Raw genomic sequence first — 21,583 nt, 5'->3', positions numbered from 1 at the left:
TTCTAAGTCTTCAGCTACCTACATACCAAATTTCATGGTAATCGGTTCAGTAGTTTTTGCGTGAAAGAGTAACAAACATCCATACAAACTTTCGCCTTTATAATAGTAGTAGGATTTGTTAATTTAATTTTAGTTTGTAATCATCTTTTTTATAAGTAGTTTTATGTACTAAGTGATAGAAGTTTTAATGTTATTTAAAAGTATCTCTCGAATATAAGTAATCTAATTCATGTATTTCCTGTTTTTTGCAAATTAAAAATCTTTGACAATCTGTAAACAAGAATAGATTCTATTCTGGGTCTTATTCCACAGAATTTACTTACACAAAAAACAATTTTTAATTTCAAGCAATAAAATTCATACACATACATACATATACTCACGTCTATATCTTTTGAAGGGTAGACAGAGCCAACAGTCTTGAAAAGGCTATTAGGGACCACACGGCATATTTTTGTTGAAACCTTTTTAAAAATAAATTATAAGATAAAGACATGTTTTATTTCGAGAAACATTTGAACTAAAAGTAACAAAAACTGGGAAAGGGCATGTAACACCAAAATCCACCTTCAGGAAACGGCATACAGTGTTTTTTTCTACTGCCCAAGAAACATTCGCACAACTCTTCTTCGTCTGGAGTTAGTATTCTCTGTCTCTTTCTAGGAGGATCTGGAATTTGTGGATCAGCTGCCATTCTGTGAGCTCCATCTGAAGAAGACACTCCTTCTGGAGTTACATGTGGTATGTTTGAGATGGTCGGACCACCATCTTGACGTATTGACGCAGCGTTTCGTGTGCTTTGTGGTACAGTCGAAATTGGTATATTAGGAACAGGTTGGGTCGGTGAAGAAACACCAGCTACGGCATTCTGAAACCCTTGGTAGTTTTGGGTTGATAATGCTAAAGGTCTAGATGACATCATGTTCAATGATTGTGCTGGATCTGGTAAAGTAATTCTTGGCGTTGTTATAGGTTGTTCAGTAGGATTTGAATAAGTTGGTATTGAAATTCGAGGAGAGATAGCTCTTGCTTGCGTTGGAGATAAAGGTCTAGGTGTAGAAGCAAGTGATTGAGAAGCAATTTGTGCTGCAACATTAGCTGTTGGAGGATGAGAAGCATTAGCATTATTTTGATCAACACATAATTCTTTATAAGTTTTTGGGGCACTTCGGTTGTCATGAATATCATAATTGTATCTCAAAGGAGTCTGTAATGATGCTCTTTGTTGAGGACTTAAATTTAAAGTGGTAGGGATGTCAATAGTTTGACGTCTTGTTTGTGCTCTTGGCAAAAATTTACTGGCCAAATCTGCACTCGTTGCAGGAAAAAGTTGGCCAGATCCCTGAATGACACTACTTTGTAAAGCTTCTGGTGGTGTTCTCTCTTTACTTGAAGGCAGAGTATGCCACGTAGTTGCCGCATTTGATACTTCAAGAGGCCCAGTTCTTGTGTTTGCAGGTAATGATTGCCAATGTTGGCTTTCATTTGCCGTTGAACCAGGTTGATACCATTGCATTGTTTCAGGTCTATCTTGAACAGCATGTCCTGGTGCATCTTCTGGTAGAAGAGTGTAATACTTTATACTTTCAGACGGTTGGTATCGTGATAAATCACCAGGCTCTGAGGCAAATGTTGGGTAATTTTGAGGTGTGGGTGGTTGATATTTATAATTTAGATCTGCTGAATTAAATGACGCGTGGCCAGATTGCCATCCATGTTGATTAAGCTGTTGACTTACGTTCATACTCGGTTGAAATCCATCTGATTTTCTTAGCGGTGTTGCTTTCCTTTTCGCCTCATTATTTTTTAATCTATTGACAAAATCATCTATTTTATCTAAATTGACTTCCGTATTAAGCTTTTTAAGGGACCTTGCTATTTCTTCTTTCATAGTTTTATCGGTAGCGCAGCTATGACCACTCTTTTCAATGTCAGTTAATCGTTTCGATAAGTAGTTTTTTAGTTGTTTCTTCTGGTCAATATTTTCATCTGGTATCACTTCTTCGAGAAAGTTCGACACCTCTTCTTTCATTTTAATTTCCTCGACGTCTTCTTTTATCGCAGCCTCACTTGGAATAGGAATTTTAGCCAACTCACACAACAATTTATTTTGTTTTATTAACGTATCTTCATGTGATTTGTCATCTACTTCAGTATAGTATTGAATAATAGCATCGCGTATCTTATTTTTATATATTTGTTTTCCTTCATAATCGTCTTTATTATAATTATATTGTACAAAACTATCTGCAACTTCATCAATGAGATCATCAAGAAAAGCTTTTTCAGGTGTTGTGTCCAAGGGCACCTGCAACATATTTTTTATTGTATTCCTTATTTCTTTTTTATATTCATGTCTTGCTCTTTCTGCTCTTATCAAAGGTTTAATTGTTCGAAGGGCTGATATTAATTGGTATTTGCTTAGCTCTGAATTTCTTTGTAGTTCGCAACACATGGGTAACGCTTTAAACAGACGATCTAATTCATCGTCTAAATAATCTTCATATATAAAATCGTCATCAAATATTTCCGGATTCGCATTTAGTTCGATTATTTTTCTAAGTATATTCGTCATTAGATTATCCTTGACCGTTGTTATATCTTGACCTGGTTCGGGGTTAAGAGGTAAAGATTGGCACCAACTTTCAACTATTTCTTGGATGATGTCGGCTGGTTTTCTTCTTGGTGTAGATGCTGCAATGCAGCAAGGATTAAGGCTCATCTCTGATACGTCACTGGTCTCTATGGAGCCAGTCCATTTTGGAATAGCCTGGCTAGGGCCAGCTGTTTGGCTCTTATTTTTTATTGTTTCAAATTTTTTGGTGAGTTTAGTTTTGCTTTGTGATTTAGTTTTCTTTAACGATTTGCCCTTTTTAGAAACTTTGTCTGCTTTAGATGTTGGAGTACATTTTCTGTCATTTTTCGATGATTTTAACCTGTCCTCTAACGACTTTGCATGCTTATCAATATTGTTTTCTTCGCCAGGGAGAAAAGGAAATTTTACTAGCCATTTAGTTATTTCGTTGTGAATTTTATCTTCAGCCTTTAAATCATTTTTTTCTAATTCGTAAATTCTTTTGGTTAACATTGCTAATATTTTGTCCCAATCCAGAAGTTCATTGAGATTTACTGCTTCTCTAATAGGTAAACCTTCAAACCATCCATCTATTTCACACCTTAATTTGACTTCCTCGACTTCTTGAATAACTGAAGACTCGTTCGGAATAGGAACTTTGAACAATGCGGAATAAAGTTCGTTATAAATTTCGTCTCTGCTCAAAGGAACTGCATTTCTCTTTTGGGCTTCTGAAAAATATTTATCGATCTCATCTTTAATTTTAACTTCGTATTTCAACTTAACTGGGTCATCACTATGATCAAAATTTTCTAAAATGAACATATTTGCCAATTTAGTTTTGTACAACTCAAAGCCTGGGTCATAAATTTTGTGTTTTGTAACTGGAGATGGCAATGATGATTCAATAGTATTTTCAAGTTTATTCCTGTATAAATCTCCAGCTGTATGTTCTCTGATTATACCTCGCGCTTCTACAATACTATTTACCAAGCTGGTTTTAAGATTGTCTTTTTCCTTCATCACATCATTAAATTCTTGCATATCTTCAAGTATACTATCTACTTCTTCATTTAACTGGTCTCTGTATAAAATATCATCATTAAATTTAGGATCCAAATTGAGGTCGCCAACCTTTTGGAATAATTTTATTGCAATGTTATCTTTAATATTTTTTTTATTTCCTCCGTTCTTGACTTTGATTGGAAGTTTGTTACACCAATCTTCTATAGCTCCCACTATCAGCTCACCTGAATTTCCAACCTTACTTTTATCGAAAGCTGAATTACATTTTCGAGTTTTCGAATGAGAACTTTTAGAATCTTTTTGAATTGTTCTCATTGTTTGGTTATTTTGCTTATCATTAGAATTATTTTGACTTTCACTGTTGCCATTATTAACTCTCTTGACTCGGTTAGATAATTGCTGTATCAATACTGAGGTATCTACTTCTTTTCCTGGTTCCAGTGGTAAAGTTAATATCCATTTCATAACATAATCCATTTGTTCCGCATCGTCCTTGATATTGTTTATTTGCTTTTCAGACAATTTTTCTGCCAATTCACTAATCATTCTCACAATTGTGAGTGTTGATTCTTGATCTAAGGTAGATTGTAATGGCATATTCTTAATCCAATCTCCTATTTCATGGGCATACATAAGCTTTTGGTCAAATTTCGTGATAGAATCATTTCCTGGTATTGATATTTCAGCGAGTCTATTGTAAATTTTATTTTTTAATGAGGTACTTGATTCTGACTCTTGCATCATTCTATTTATTTCACTCACAACTCTTGCAGTCCATACTTCCAGCTTTTCAGGATCGTCTGCAATCTCTTTTCCATTGATGCGAATGTATTCATCGATAAACTCACCTATATTTTGTTCTTCAATATCTAAACTATCATTTGTGTAATTATTTTTACGTAAAGGCTGACTAAGTTCATATCTACTTTTTATAACTCGTTTAAGTAGTTCTTCTGCTATTTGAGTTTGATATTGTTTACAGTTTGGTAAAATGGGCAGTTTTTGAACATAATTACTATTTAATAACTGTGATAAATATTTGTCATGTTCCATGACATCTGCAGTTTGCATTCCTTCCATTTCAACTTTATTGATATCCCTGGCTAAGTTGACGATAAATTCTATTCTGTCCTTATTACCAGAAACATTGAATGAATTATCAATTGGAATATTTTTCAACCAATCCGATATCTCTTTAATGTAATGTAACTCTCTAGTAAGTTTCTGCGGGAACATTTCATTGGATTTCAAATTAGTATCACAATTTGTTAGTTTTGATTTATCTTGTGGACTCAGTCTTTGGAATTCTGTTTTCAGTAATTCACAGAAAGCACCTTTTACTATTGAATCATCTTCTTCACAATTGTGCTCAATAAACTTCTCAATAAAGTTTGTTAACGTTTTGTTAAGATTTAAATCAATAATTTCATTTTTATCTACATATTCTTGTATCTGGTGATAGGGTTCATTGATTATGCTATCATTTATTTTACTTTCTGCATCCAAAGTTTCACATAATGGCATTTTCACTATAATATCTTTGATAATTTCTGAGTACAATTCAATATTTTTCTTTTCATCTGGTTTAAGAATTTTGTCAAGCCATAGTCTTGCTTCATTTTTAATTCCCTCACTTGAACGTTTTTTACTTTTGAGATGATTATGTATTTTTAAAGCAAAATCATGCAAAATATTATTTCTAATATTCCTATTTTCATTAGAAAATATCTGGGAAGACTGTTCATTCATCCAGATAGATATTCCATCTTCAATAATATCTGTGCCCTCAGGTATAAAATCTATTCTTTCATCTGAAAAATCTCTTCTAAATATTTCGGCTTTCATATCTTTCCTGGTACCATATTGAGGCATAGTTAATATAGGAACTTGAATTTCTGAAAATTTTTGTATGAAATCATCAATGAAGGGTTCGACACCTTCAATAATTTTAAACGCGTCATCTTCAAATTTAATAATCCAACTTCTAATAGCACATTGTAGCATATTATCTCTAGTGCCATAGTATTTTTTATCTGGTGCATATTGCTCTAATTTTATTTCATCTATTAAATGGCCAGCCAAGTCTGATACCATCACATTTTTGTAATTCGCATCTTCTTTTATATGGGAAAGTACTGGTATCCCTTCTATCCAACCATTAATTAATTTAGTCAGATCGTTCATGTACTTCTTTTCTTCTGCATTCAATTTCGATATTGATTTTTTGGGTGTAGATGTTATTGGGTAGTTAGTAGGCATTGGTCCTGATAAATCATGGTCGGAAACATATACAGCAACATCTTTTGATAAGATATCTGCGTATAAAAAGACCGGTGAGCTGGCATTGTTATCTACAGCTGGTTTCATACTTTTTATTTTCTCTATAATTGCTTTAGTCAAATGCGAAGAATTTTGTTCAGTGACACCATAAGTGACATTTAAAAACTCGTAAATTTCATTTTGAACGCTCAGTTCGTTGCCTGTTTGAATTGAATCTATAGATTCTAGTAAAATATCAATAAATTCTTCTTTGCGACTGCTGTTGTTAATATCGTAATTATCAGTAAAATTATTTATTAAATGCATTATGTCTTCAGAAAACTCGTTTCTATTAATTTCATTGTTTTGCTGTTCATACAAAACATTTGTTTGAAAACTTTGATCGTACGACCTTTTCCTATTGCTTACATTATGAAGGACTGCTAGAACATCATCAGTCAGATCCTGGGCATATTTATCTAGGCTTTCAATCATATTATGGGAAAAATCTAGTGGTAGATCTCCAAGAATATTAACCAATTCTGATTTCAAAAACGAGTCATCATCTCCTGTCTGTGACATTACTTTGAAAACATGTTTCAAACGATGAGCTACGTATTTCTTTACTTCATCGTTCACATTGATTGGACAACCCCAATCGTCTACATCTATATACTTTAAATTTGAAATGTAGTTCAATACAAGTTGTTCCATTTGGAAATATTTATCTGTATTTCTATGAGAGGATTTTCTTACGTAAGTATTTTTATCATTATAATGTTCTCTATTCAGATTTTTAATTCTATCAAAAAGATTATTCTTCAAATCAGTTCTGAAAGTTTGTTGTTCCTCTTTCATGGAACATGGAAACCAAATAGGCAAGTCTTCTAGAAAACTGTCTATATGTGTTTTTAATTTATCATCATAAGAATCAGCATTGATATCTAAAGCTAAATCATATATTGCCTCATTAAGTGCATGAACCGCGTTATCTCTAATTATTTTCGATACTTGATCGATACTTGGTAATACAGGTATTTCAATCAGCCATTGTAGGATGATATTTTGTAAATTATCTTTATATACGCCTCCAGGACGTAGTATAACGGTTTCACATTGTCTAATCTCATGGCTTTTTCTTTCTTTTTGATTTTTGCAATAGCATTTTCTTTTACTTTCTGATCTATTGGTGAAACAACTTTTGTGAGTATGTCTTTTTTTAATATCACCGCCACTGCAAGATTCAATGGTTGGTTGAGTGAATGAAACAGACAATTTGTCATCCATAGACAACGCTGGTGATAGAGAAATCTGAAAGAAAAAAAAATTTAGACAAACAAAATGAAGGATATAAATATTTAGTGTCTTTATTTGACGGCCTCTGTGGCGCAGTGGTGGTACGCTTGTCTGTGACAACGGAAGTCCCGGTTTCGAATCCCGGCTATTCCATGATTGGCTTACGTCTTTAGATGTTTATCTATCTTAGTATATATCAATATAAGTATTTATTATATAATATAGTATCGTTGAGTAAGTATCTCGTAACACAAGTCTCGAACTTACTTCGAGGCTAACTCAATCTGTGTTTTGTCGCGTATAGGTATATTTATTTGTGTCTTGTTCCGGTGCTGCATTTTTTCTCATATTTTGGAATAGGACCACTCCACCTCTTTTGTGTTCATGTCGTAAACAGTGACACAAGAAAGGCTGATTCATTTCGTTGGAACTTCCATGCAGATGGAACCTATACATACATATGATCACGACTTTATCCCTGGAACGGGACCTATACCTATGGCAAATTTCTAGACAATGCTTTGCAATGATACATACATACATACATATCATCACGTCTATATCCCTTACGGGGTAGACAGAGCCGTCAGTCTTGAAAAGACTGAAAGGCCACGTTCAGCTATTTGGCTTAATGATAGAATTGAGATTCAAATAGTGACAGGTTGCTAGCCTGTCGCCTAAAAAAGAATCCCAAGTTTGTAAGCCTATCCCTTAGTCGCCTTTTACGACATCCATGGGAAAGAGATGGAGTGGTCCTATTCTTTTTTGTATTGGTGCCGGGAACCACACGGCACTATATACACTTTGCAATGATAATGTCAGTTAATCTGTTAGTCTATAATTCCGCATATAATGTACCTTTTGAATTAACGTGCCGTGTGGTTCCCGGCATATAGCAATAGGAAAAAGAATAGGACTATTCCATCTCTTTACCGTGGATGTCGTAAAAGGCGTCTAAGGGATAGGCTTATAAACTTGGGATCCTTCCTTTAGGCGACAGGCTAGCAATTAGATTCTACGAGTATCATTAAGCCAAGCAGCCGAACGTGGCCTATTAGTCTTTTTAAGACTGTCGACTCTGTATAGACATAGATTATATGATATAGACTTGATTATATACATGTATATGTATTGAACTAAAATAATGTTCACGATCAATTCAGTATTTCCGAAGATAAGCCCTTTCAAACAAACAATAAAAGGTGCCAACTTTACAATTTCTTAATACTAATATGATGAATTGGAAAAGTTATTTCTACTTACCGATTTTCCAAAAAAATCTGTCAGTACCTCTTGATTAGTGACTGATTTTGGACCTGTGAAATACCCAAGAATAATAATATAAAATATGTAATTATTATTAATCGATTTTATGAAACTTGATTTGTATAGATATTTTTTCTTAGAATTTACCTTGTAACTGTACTCTTCGTATCCTATCCTGGAAAATAAACACACAAGTTAAAAAAAGACTGTTCTCGTAAACACGTAATTAGTGATTAATAACAAAAATAAAAATAGAGTTATTATATTTTAGAGAACTTAGATTTATGGGATATTTCGGGTGTACTCGAATGGGCCGTGTGGTTCCCGGAACAAGTAGAAAAAAAAATAGGACTAATCCATTTCTTCCCCATGGATGTCGTAAAAGCGACTAAGCGATAGGCTTATAAACTTGGTATTCTTCTTTTGGGCGATGGGCTAGCAACCTGTCACTATTTGAATCTCAATTCTATCACTAAGCCAAACAGCTGAACGTGGCCATTCAGTCTTTTCAAGACTGTTGGCTCTGTCTACCCCGCAAGGTATATAGACGTGACCATATGTATGTATGTAATGCGCTCGGGAAGAGATGCAGTAGGCGAATACAATGTTTTCCACGCTACCAGCCAAACAATACTAGGCTTACCATATCACATAATGTCCCAAACTCAACTTTTTTGGTTCCAGCACCGTGACAGTTCTGCTTGTGGCGAGCGAGCCTCTCCTTCAGGACGGGACATTGTGGTTCAGGCGCTGGGTTGGTGCGGTTACCTCCCCTCAATGCTAGTGTGTGTTTCGACAAACATTCGACTGTGTGAGATTTCGCGTATGTATTGTTGCGTTTCTGAAAAAAAATAACAAGTACACACACATATGGTCACGTCTATATCACTTGCGGGGTAGACAGAGCCAACAGTCTTGAAAAGACTGAATGGCCACGTTCAGCTATTTAGCTTAATGATAGAATTGCAGAGATCGTGGCAAGTGGAAAGAGGTAGTCTCTGCCTACCCCTCCAGGAAAGAGGCGTGATTTTTATGTATGTATGTATGTATAGAATTGAGATTCAAATAGCGACAGGTTGCTAGCCCATCGCCTAAAAAAGAATCCCAAATTTGTAAGCCTATCCCTTAGTCGTCTTTTACGACATCCATGGGAAAGAGATGGGAGTGGTACTATTCTTTTTTAACAAGCATCTGCTTAGTTCAGATACCAGTCTCCTATGTTATGTATTTACTACTTGATATTTTTTGTATTGGTGCCGGGAACCACACGGCACAAAAATTACCTATTAAACAAATAGTATACTTACCTGGCAAGCAATCTATTCCTTCTAATGCATCATTGTATACATACTAAACATACTAAAACTTAACTTCACTCACAAAAGTTTCATCATCATCAAGTTCCAATAAACATCTGACTTCTATGTTCCTTCTGATCCCTATAGCCTTAGAAGACTTCCCATCCCCCTCCACGTGTGGGCTTCCAGTGCGGCGACGACTCCCAGGCTTATTTTGACCCATTTAGCTGGTGCAGTGCCTCTGGCTTCTCCCATGAATGTCGTAAGGAGCTGGAATTTCAAAATGGTCTTAGATATTTGTATTCAGGAAGGTGGAGACATCTATAGACCATAACAAGAATTACAAATTATTTTTACTAAGAAATTCAGCTACTATCCAAAAGATGGCGTTACTAAAATAATAGCTGGGTTATTCACGAATGTTAAAAGGGTTATAGGGGGGTTGATAGGGAAAGTTATAGGATGGAGCTTATCTTTCTTTTCTTTCCAGTCAACCTGAGGAAAGGTAAGAAAAAAAATGCCTTGTCAACATTCATGAATAGCTGCTAGTCCTGAAGGTGTAGCGACATCTATGTAACAACTAGAAAAACTACGCCAAATTTTAAGTTACTGAGTAATACCGCTACTGTCCACAAGATGGCGTTACTAGAGTAACTGACAATCGCAATCGAAAGTTTGAGATGAGAGAGAACGATTGAGATATTCAATTCTTGATAAAATAAACAAATATATAGAATACATACGCAAGTAAGCTAACTTCAAGAAACTTGATGCCGGTTTCCACAAAATAGCAAAAAATCCGATGTAAACAGATTTCTTGGTAATCATCACTGTTACTAAAGATATAAGAGGTTGTATCTGCAAAATGGGACTAGTTGGTACTTTTACAAAGCAGGTTCGTTTAGAAATAGAAAGCAAGTGAAATTTTACATACATACATACATATGATCACGTCTATATCCCTAGCGGGGTAGACAGAGCCACCAGTCTTGAAAAGACTGATAGGCCACGCTCAGCTGTTTGGCTTAGTGATAGAATTGAGATTCAAATAGTGACAGGTTGCTAGCCCATCGCCTAAAAGAGGAATCCCAAGTTTATTAGCCTATCCCTTAGTCGCCTTTTACGACATCCGTGGGAAAGAGATGGAGTGGTCCTATTCTTTTTTGTAATGGTGCCGGGAACCACACGGCACCATGGCACGGTGAAATTTTTGCGGGAATAAATTGGGACGGTCCTGGCGAAAAGCGAAACGTGCTCGCGTGAAGAGTTTGGTGAGGAAAAGAAAGAATGCACGGATCGTGGCAAGCAATCTTTCCGTACACTTCGAGAAAGAGACGCGTTTTATTTATGTTAGTGCACACATTTTGTACATTGCAGATTGTTTACAGTTTTTATTTATTTTCGATTTCAATTTTTATATCAAATATTGTGACTTTGATTTTGGATTTTGACATGAAGTTTTTTATTTGATTAATTTATCTTGTCGTCTGTGGCGACATCTTTACGTCGCAAGTTAGGTCCGGAAGATGGCAGCGGTCTTTCAGTTTGCATGTAAGGAGTTACAAACATACATACATTCATATAATCACGTCTACTTGCGGGGTAGACAGAGCCAACAGTCTTGAAAAGACTTATAGGCCACGTTCAGCTATTTGGCTTTAAGATAGAATTGAGATTCAAATAGTGACAGGTTGCTAGCCCATCGCCTAAAAGAAGAATCCCAAGTATATAAGCCTACCCCTTAGTCGCCTTTTACGACATCCATGGGAGAGAGACGGAGTGGTCCCATTCTTTCTATTGGTTCCGGGAACCACACGGCGCAAGGCACAGTAAGGAGTTATGAATGTAAATGATATAATGTTATGAAGCGAAAGAAGTGGCAGAATCCCAAATGACCTCTGCAACCTTTGTAGGGGAACCTAGCCCATATGGGACTATGAAGTATGAAGTTTCACATCCGATTGTCTGAATGTGCAGGTTTCCTCACGATATTATCCGTAAAGGTATTGCAGTATTGACTTATGCTGCAGTAAGTTTTTTTTTCATGGACGTAGGTAATTATGGGTACTCCCGTTAATATATATATTTTTTAATTTTTAATAATTGTTATAATGTGAAAATATTAACGAACAACAACCACACATCGGGAACAACAACGGAGTCCATAATTTGTGAAGATTTCAGCTTTCTAGTTATCGCGGTTTATGAGATACAACAGTCTTCTGACAGACAGACGGTTAGACAGCGGAGGCTTAGTTAGAGGATTTTTACTATTTAAGTACGGAAACCTAAAAAGAGACCTAGAATTTTTTTAAACAACCTCTTTAAGAACATTCTCGTTCTGTCAAGCGCACAAGACTTTAATTCATTTGACGTATCCAAATTCTTGGCATTTTCATGTAAATTTCTATCTAAAATTTATCGTTTATTCAAATAAATAAAATTTCTATTCTTGCGAGAAATGTAAGTGCACACATACCTTCACAAAATATCACGATTATATATAATTATATATTACTAGAGGCCGCCCGCGACTTCGTCCGCATGGAAACTCTATCAATCCCGCGGGAACTCCGGGATAAAAAGTAGCCTATATGTTATTCTGGGTCTTCAACAACCTACATACCAAATTTCATCGTAATCGGTTCAGTAGTTTTTGTGTGAAAGAGTAACAAACATCCATACTGACATACTGACAAACTTTCGCATTTATAATATTATAGTAGGATAAAAAGAGTTATATAGAGAGGGAATTGTGAACATTTTCTCAAAATATTAGATTCTCAAATGATTCGCTTAATGATGGAATTGAAATTGACGGCCTCTGTGGCGCAGCGGTAATACACTTGTCTGTGACTCCGGAGGTTCCGGGTTCGAATCCCGGTCGGGGCATGATGAGAAACGAACTTTCTCCGGCTGGTCTGGGTCTTGGATGTTTGTCTATACAAGTATTTATTACAAAATATAGTATCGTTGAGTTAGCATCTTGTAACACAAGTTTCAAACTTACTTCGAGGCTAAAAAAAAAAAAAAAAAAAAAAAAAAAAAAAAAAAAAAAAAAAAAAAAAAAAAAAAAAAACGATTAGTTGCTTTGCTAACCTTTCGAAAAGAATATCAAGATTCTAAGTCGAATATGCATGAAAAGATATAATGAGTGTGGAGATAGCGGCGAGAGGTGGGTTAGGATCGTGACAAGTGAAAATCCATAGTCTCCGCCTACCCCAATGGGAGACAGGCGTGATGGTATGTATGTATTAGGGTTTCCTTTGAATGACTTTACAATCGGTAAGGGAGGAGTAGGCAGAGTCTACATCTTTCCACTTGCCACGATCTCTGCACACTTCTATCGCTTCATCCACATTCATAACTCTTTTCATGCAAGCTCGACGGTTTCGGGTACTCTTGACCTGACCCTTTAACAGGACGTCCTTAATTTGATCAAGATACGTTCGTCTAGGCCTTCCCACTCCAACCTTTCCCTCCACACTCTCCTTGTATATCTGCTCAGTCAACCTGCTTTCATTCATCCTCTCCACATGATCGAACCATCTCAACATACCCTTTTCTATTCCTGTAACTACATCATCTTTCACATCACAACATAATTATCACGCTGTTCCTTATCCGGTCACTCAATTTCACACCCAACATACTCCTTAACGCTCTCATTTCCACTGCATTTATTCTTCATCTCATTCTATCTCTGAAAAAGACCTTTAGTGGTTCTATTACAACCCCCATTGTGTCCCAGGCCCGCTCCGCACTGCGACAACTGGCAACCCTGTTATAGACCTGATGTTTGCTTCTCTCTCCTCAGGGTGCTGAAGATGACTGTAAGTCTTCCATGGTGAACAAAAATTTAAATTTACATACATGCATATGGTCGCGTGTATATCCCTTGCGGGGTAGAGCCAATAGTCTTGAAAAGACTGATCGGCCACATTCAGCTGTTTGGCTTGATGATTCAATTGAGATTCAAATAGTGACAGGTTGCTAGCCCATCGCCCGAAAAAAGAATCTCAAGGTTGTAAGCCTATCCCTTAGATTTTTTTGTATTGGTGCCGATAACCACACGGCACTGCCGGGAACCACACGGCATTCGGTTAACATACTAGCATTATTTTCAGCATATCCCAATCGACAGAAGTTAAGTAGCTAATCATGTCTGGAGAGGGCATGGTGGCTGTTGTCCAAAACCTGAGGGACTCCGGTCTAGCGGTTACCTTGTTGGACGGAAGTCGTAACAAATTCAGCCTTGTACCTGGCGCTGGTGAGTCCAGATACATACATACATACATACATAAAATCACGCCTCTTTCCCGGAGGGGTAGGCAGAGACTACCTCTTTCCACTTGCCACGATCTCTGCATACTTCTTTCGCTTCGTCCACATTCATAACTCTCTTCATACAAGCTCGGCGGTTTCGGGTACTTTTGACCTGAGTCCAGATCTTGTCCAATATATCTTTACAAACTTTGACGGCCTCTGTGGCGCAGCGGTAGTACGCTTGTCTGTGACACCGTAGGTCCCGGGTTCGAATCCCGGCCAGGGCATAATGAGAGAAGAACTTTTTCTGATTGGCCTGGGTCTTGGATGTTTATCTATTTAAGTATTTATTATAAAATATGGTATCGTTGAGTTAGTATCTCGTAACACAAGTCTCGAACTTACTTCGAGGCTAACTCAATCAGTGCAATTTGTCCCGTATATATTTATTTATTTACAATAGTGATGATTTCAAGGTCTTAAATCAATATTACGACATCCACGGGAAAGAGATGGAGTGGTCCTATTATTTTTTGTATTTGTGCCGGGAACCACACGGCAAATAGCTGAATCAAATCAAATCAAATCAAATCATTTACATTTTTTTACAATCAGATGGTCACGATATAATTAAGTAGGTACATGCATTCTGCCTTATAATCAGGCGTACAAATATTTGGATGTCAGTTATCTAAATCCTAATTTACAATCAGCGCTTAATTAATTATGTTACAAATAAGTTAAATAATTTAAAATGTCATCTTAATATCAATGTTAACTACAATAATATCACCGTTGGCGCCATTGGAAAAACTCATCAATAGTGTAAAAACATTTCTCTATGAGCCACAACTTTAGTTCTTTTTGAAACTTTTTTATAGGAAGTATTTTGATATCGTTTGGAAGTGCATTGAATATCTTTCCACACATTGCATAGCAGCTTTTGTTGTAAAAGACTGTTCTGGGTACTATAGGTAGCACTATTCTATCCGGATTTCTTGTATTTCTAAGATTTAAGTCCTTAGCTTTCACAAATAAGTCCCAATTCAATTTTACAAATTTACAAGTTTCAAAAATATACGTGAACGTGGCCATTCAGTCATTTCAAGACTGTTGGCTCTGTCTACCCCGCAAGGGATATAGACGTGACCATATGTATGTATGTAAAGCAATATTTATTAGTTCATAAAACGTAATATATAAATAAATAAATAAATAGTACGTTACGTGAATTTTTACTTTTTAATTTTGACGTTATAATTGTTTTAAATTCATTCAAAATACGATGATGACATTTGATATTTGAGCACATCGACATTATCTAAAGTCTTTCATGCAAACTTTAATTTTCATTTAATTTTAATTTTCGTTTAATTTAATTTTTCTGTATTTCTGCTTGCCATGACTGGTTAAATGCGCGAAATGTATATGCTTTGTTACACCTACCTATAATTGTATCGCATTTTTAGCAAATATTTGTATTTGTAAACTCACATGCCTGAAAGTTCATAAGGTTTTGGTCTTCCAGCGGGCGCCCAGCCTTCTCCGAAGACGCCCAAGTATATCATACAGCATCATCAGAGCTCAGGGGCTGATGCTGAAGTCACCATCAGATGTGACTCCAGCGCTCAGGCCACAGATGGAAGATACGCCAGCATTTATCAGGTCAGTCTGAATTTTTTAAATTATGAATTAAAATTGTGCCGTGTGGTTCGCGGTACCAATAAAAAAAATAATAGGACCACTCCATCTCGTTCCCATGGATGTCGTAAAAGGCGACTAAGGGGTAGGCTTATAAACTTGGGATTCTTCTTTTAGGCGATGGGCTAGCAACCCGTCACTATTTGAATCTCAATTCTATCATTAAGCCAAACAGCCGAACGTAGCTTATCAATCTTTCAAGACTGTTGGCTCTGTCTACCACGTAAGGGATAAAGACGTGATCATATGTATGTATGTATGTATGAATTAAAATGTGGTGCTCTTTTTTATTATTGTCCGATTTAAGTATGTCATGATAATATATAAATATACACGGGACAAATTACACTGATTGAGTTAGCGTCGAAGTAAGTTCGGGGCTTGTGTTACGAGATACTAACTCAACGATACTATATTTAATAATAAATACTTATATAGACAAACATCCAAGACCCGGGCCAATCAGAAAAAGTGCGTTTCTCATCATGCCCTGGCCGGGATTCGAACCCGGACCTCCGGTGTCACAAACAAGCGTACTACCGCTACGCCACAGAGGCCGTCATTTTTTGAGCATTAAAGCAATCATGCAAGCAAGCAGTGCCGTGTGGTTCCCGGCACCGATACGAAAAAGAATAGGACCACACCATCTCTTTCCCATGGATGTCGTGGAAGGCGACTAAGGGATAGGCTTACAAACTTGGGATTATTTTTTAGGCGATGATGGCCTAGCAACCTGTCACTATTAGAATCTCAATTCTATCATTAAGCCAAATAGCTGAACGTGGCCATTCAGTATTTTCAAGACTGTTGGCCCTGTCTACCCCGCAAGGGATATAGACGTGACCATATGTATGTATATGTTTGTATGTAAAGCAATAGAATAAGAATAGATTTATTTTCAAAATTGGATACAAGGTATCACTTATTGACGTCACATCACTTAAATCTAATTATAACTACTACCGCTTCCAAAGCGCATGTGTAGGAGAAGCGGCGGAACAAACTACACTGCAGCATTTTCATCGGACGTCAATTTACAATCATTCGTTTGTCGCAGACAACACACGGCAACATGGAACCCACATCACCGCCGTGTGAAGTCACAGAATTTCCACCGCAGAGAGCCGAATTTCTTCCAGGTAAAACATTTCAATTCAACTGTTAATCTTTATTGCATATCATAAAGTTCTTATTTATACTTATATTATAAAGCTGAAGTTTGTTTGTTTGTCTGTTTGTCTGTTTGTCTGTTTGTCTGTTTGTCTGTTTGTCTGTTTGTCTGTTTGTCTGTTTGTCTGTTTGTCTGTTTGTTTGTCTGTCTGTCAGTATGTCTGTCTGTCTGTCTGTTAGTATGTCTGTCTGTATGTTTGTCTGTGTGTCTGTCTGTCTGTCTGTTTGTCTGTTTGTCTGTCTGTCTGTCTGTCTGTCTGTTTGTATGTTTGTCTGTCTGTCTGTCTGTGTTTCTGTTTGCCTGTCTGTGTTTCTGTTTGTCTGTCTGTGTTTCTGTTTGTCTGTCTGTCTGTTTGTCTGTCTGTGTTTCTGTTTGTCTGTCTGTCTGTGTGTCTGTCTGTCTGTCTGTCTGTCTGTTTGTTTGTTTCATTGTCTCCTTTTTAATGCGGTCAGTTATGGCGTTATAGATTTTTGTAGTCATTGCTAATGGACCAGAATTTGAGATTAACAGTTTATAGCTAGTTATGTACATACTTTCAGGTCGCGGTAACTTTGAAGTTGGCGGTTTTGGGAGCGGCGAGACTGGTCGCGCTTCCATCAGACCTCACCACCAGGGCGTCTACCGCGGTGGAATGTCTTGGGGTGATCGAGGTAGGTAAATGAATTCCTTACCAGCTCACATCCCAACCAGTTCTAACTAATCCTACTACTATTATAAAGGCGAAAGTTTGTATGGATGTTTGTTACTCTTTCACGCAAAAACTACTGAACCGATTACCATGAAATTTGGTATGTAGGTAGCTGAAGACCCAGAATAACACATAGGCAACTTTTTATCCCAGAGTTCCCGCGGGATTGATAGGGTTTCCATGCGGACGAAGTCGCGGGCGGCCTCTAGTCTATACATATATTAAAAAGAGATGGAGTGGTCCTATTCTTTTTTGTACTGGTGCCGGGAACCACACGGTTGATGATGATCATAATCTCTCTCGATTCGATCACCCAGGGCCTGCTCAGCCACCGAGGAGTTCCCAGGTGGACGCTTTCGCCAATTCCCTCAGGAAATACCCGGCCATATCTCCGGAAAGGTCTTCGGAAATGATAGAGAGGCTTGTCACGTATAGCCAAGCTAAAAACTGTAAGTATTATCAACATACATACATACATACATACATATAATCAGCGCATACATACATATAGGTAGCGTAGGAAAAACATAGTATTCAACAGCTGCATCTCTTCCTGAGCGAATCACATACATACATACATACATAATAATCACGTCTATATCCCTTGCGGGGTAGACAGAGCCAACAGTCTTGTAAAGACTGATAGGCCACGTTCAGCTATTTGGCTTTAAGATAGAATTGTACTGAAGGACCACTCCATCAGTCTCCCATGGATGTCGTAAAAGGCGACTAAGGGGTAGGCTTATAAAGTTGGGACTCTTCTTTTAGGAACCTGTCACCATTTGAATCTTAATTCTATCATTGAGCCAAACAGCTGAACGTGGCCTGTCTGTCTTTTCAAGACTGTTGGCTCTGCCTACCACGCAAGGGATATAAACGTGATGTATGTGACGACGAAGACGATGAAGACAAACTCAACACTTATGTATATTAGTTATAGTATAGTTAAGACACCAATTGTATTGTTGTGGAGAAAAAATAAAGTTCCTTTTTATTCCTTTTATTACACTGGACAAAGCAGGAAGGCCATTCATTCTCCTTCTTATTCAGTGTCAAGAAACCCAAACAAAATGACACCACCTCGTTCGACCTTGGAATCCGAGGCGATGGACAGGTCAAGAAGACCACAGGACGAGATGAAGGCCAGGAGTAGGGTGGACGAGTACCCTACAAGGGATGGAAGACCTAGGTATGAGTATAGGTTATTATGTTTCAGAATAAGTAAATAAAAATATATACGGGACAAATTACACAGATTGAGTTAGCCTCGAAGTAAGTTCGAGACTTGTGTTACGAGATGCTAACTCAACGATACTATATTTTATAATAAATACTTGTATAGATGCACATCCAGGACCCAGGCCAATAAGAAAAAGTTATTTTCTATTCATGCCCTGGTCGGGATTCGAACACGGGATCTCCGGTGTCACAGACAGAGGCCGTCAAAGAAGAATATGGTGAAGGGTGGTAAGAAAAATGTGTTGCGCGTTGTATAAAGGTGTGTTGGTCCCAACTTTAATGTATGGGAGTGAAAGTTAGGCGAGGCAGAAGAAGCACGACAGCAGAATTAATGTGTGTGGTGGATATGAGAGTTTTCAATTTTATTTTTGTTTCTAAAAATTTTTTATCGTTTTTTGACATACACAGCTCGGTCTCCCAGGTATTGTTACTTATAGGGAAGTTGAATTAAGAGTGGGAGTCGCTTCTTGTCTGACTGACTGACTCACCCAATCCAGGAACCAGGGTCAAAGGCATACCCCGGGCTCCTCTCCAAAGAGGTGAGGATGCGACCGGGACTTAAGCTAGGAGGAAGAAGTTGAACTAAAAAAAAGAAAGATTAATTATTCGTTATTAATTTAATTTAGTATACATACATCATGATACGATACGGATGTACGTATATAATTGTTTAAGTCTTAAGCATCATCATACTCATAAATGAACTGTTGTTCACCCTTACCTCAATTTTGTATGCGATCCTCTTATTGTCAGGTTGGTTGGAACAGATCCCACTTAGGGATAAGCCCGCCTTTGTACTGTACTACTGTTTTATATTTGTAATGTACTCCTTAAGAGTGAACAATGATGCATTTACTTACTTACGATTATTTGACGGCCTCTGTGGCGCAGCGGTAGTACGCTTGTCTGTGACACCGCAGGTCCCGGGTTCGAATCCCGGCCAGGGCATGATGAGAAAAGAACTTTTTCTGATTCGCGTGGGTCTTGGATGTTTATCTATATAGGTAAGTATTTATTATAAAATATAGTAGGTATCGTCGAGTTAGTATCTCGTAACACAAATCTCGAACTTACTTCGAGGCTAACTCAATCTGTGTAATATTTACAGGAGAGAAGATTTTGAGAGGAGACATTACAACAGTGTTTATGACGTTAGATACGTCAGAGACATTAACAGGAGAAATAAGAATACTGTAAGGCATGAGGTGAGGAAATTATTTGGTCAAAATGTGAGGGTGCCGTGTGGTTCCCGGCGCCAATTGAAAAAGAATAGTACCATTTCTTTATAGGAATAGGACCACTCCATCTCTCTCAAATTCAAATTCAAAATTTTTATTCATTATTATAGGATACTTCATATCGCATCGGATGTCGTAAAAGGCGACTAAGGGGTGGGCATATAAACTTGGGATACTTCCTTTAGGCGATGGGCTAGCAACCTGTCACTATTTGAATCTCAATTCAAACTTAAAGCCAAATAGCTGAATGTGGCCTATCAGTATTTACAAGACTGTTGGCTCTGTCTACTCCGCAAGGGATATAGACGTGATTATCTATACTATACATCTATATACCATTTCTTTATCTCTTTTCCATGGACGTCGTTTACGAGTACTCAGGGTTCAAATCCTACCTTTTTTTTGGGGGGTATAAATACATTTTTGTCTGTACGTATACATTCATCACATCTCTGACGACCTCTAAATGACGGCCTCTGTCGCGAAGTGGTAGTACGCTTGTCTGTGACACGGGAGGTCCCGGGTTCGAATCCCGGCCGGGGCATGATGAGAAAAGAACTTTCTCTGATTGGCCTGGTTCTTGGATGTTTATCTATATAAGTATTTATTATAAAATAAAGTATCACTGAGTTAGTATATCGTAACACAAGTTTCTAACTTACTTCGAGGCTAACTCAATCTGTGTAATTTGTCCCGTATATATTTATTTATTTATTTTATTTATATCCCTCACGGGGTAGACAGAGCCAACAGTATTGTCAACTAATTACACCTTTTTTTTCTTTCTTCAAGGCCACGTCTGTCCATACTGAGACTCAAGGTAATATATCAGAACTAAATAAATGAATAAACGCGTTGAGTGAAAAAGTAAAATTCCCTTCCCGCGGGAATACCGGGAAGTCATTGGCGCTCCCCTAGACCACATAAGGGAACTACGTGCCTAATTTTAAATCTACACATTTCATGTGTAGTTTTTTTGTTAGTGCCGTGTGGTTCTTGGCACCAATTAAAAAAAAAGAATAGGACCACTCGTTCTCTTTCCCATGGATGTCGTAAAAGGCGATTAAGGGATCGATTTATAAACTTGGGATTCTTCTTTTAGGCGATTGGCTAGCAACCTGTCACTATTTGAATCTCGATTCTATAATAAAGCCAAAAAGCTGAATGTGGCCTATCAGTCTTTTCAAGACTGTTGGCTCTGTCTACCCCGCAACGGATATAGACGTGACTATATGTATGTATGTACATTTTATGTGGTTTGAGCTATCGTTGACATGACAGGCATTCGATTACAAGTACCTATCTTATAGAATTCTAGTGTCACAATGTTCGTTCCCGTACTCCTCCGAAACGGCTTGACCGAGTCTCATGACATTTTGTGAGCATATTGAGTAGGTCTGAGAATCGGCCAACATCTATTTTTCATATCTCTTAGTGATAAGGGTTGTCAACCCTTGACATTTTTTTTAACAAGAAATTACATAAAAATTATTTATATGGCAAAACAACGTTTGCTGGGACAGTTAGTTTATTTAAATATTTATTTATGTTACATCAAGG

At 37.2% G+C, this 21,583-nt stretch overlaps 2 protein-coding genes across 2 annotated transcripts in view; one reads left to right on the top strand and one right to left on the bottom strand.

Moving 5' to 3' along the window:
- LOC106138583 (uncharacterized transmembrane protein DDB_G0289901) overlaps positions 1–21,583 on the top strand; it is a 429,961-nt gene that overhangs the window by 70,576 nt on the left and 337,802 nt on the right. The gene's annotated exons all lie outside the window — the stretch shown is intronic.
- On the bottom strand, positions 521–9,943 carry LOC106131750 (uncharacterized). Its single transcript, XM_060952615.1, has 3 exons — positions 9,803–9,943; positions 9,066–9,263; positions 521–7,171 (listed from the first exon to the last, which is right to left on the bottom strand). The coding sequence occupies exons 1-3, from the start codon at positions 9,941–9,943 to the stop codon at positions 521–523; spliced, it is 6,990 nt and encodes a 2,329-aa protein (XP_060808598.1).

Source organism: Amyelois transitella, chromosome 29 (assembly GCF_032362555.1).
Source record: "Amyelois transitella isolate CPQ chromosome 29, ilAmyTran1.1, whole genome shotgun sequence".
Lineage (NCBI taxonomy): Eukaryota > Metazoa > Arthropoda > Insecta > Lepidoptera > Pyralidae > Amyelois > Amyelois transitella.
The sequence above is the reverse complement of the archived record's forward strand: the minus strand, read 5'-3'. Positions and strand labels throughout refer to the sequence as shown.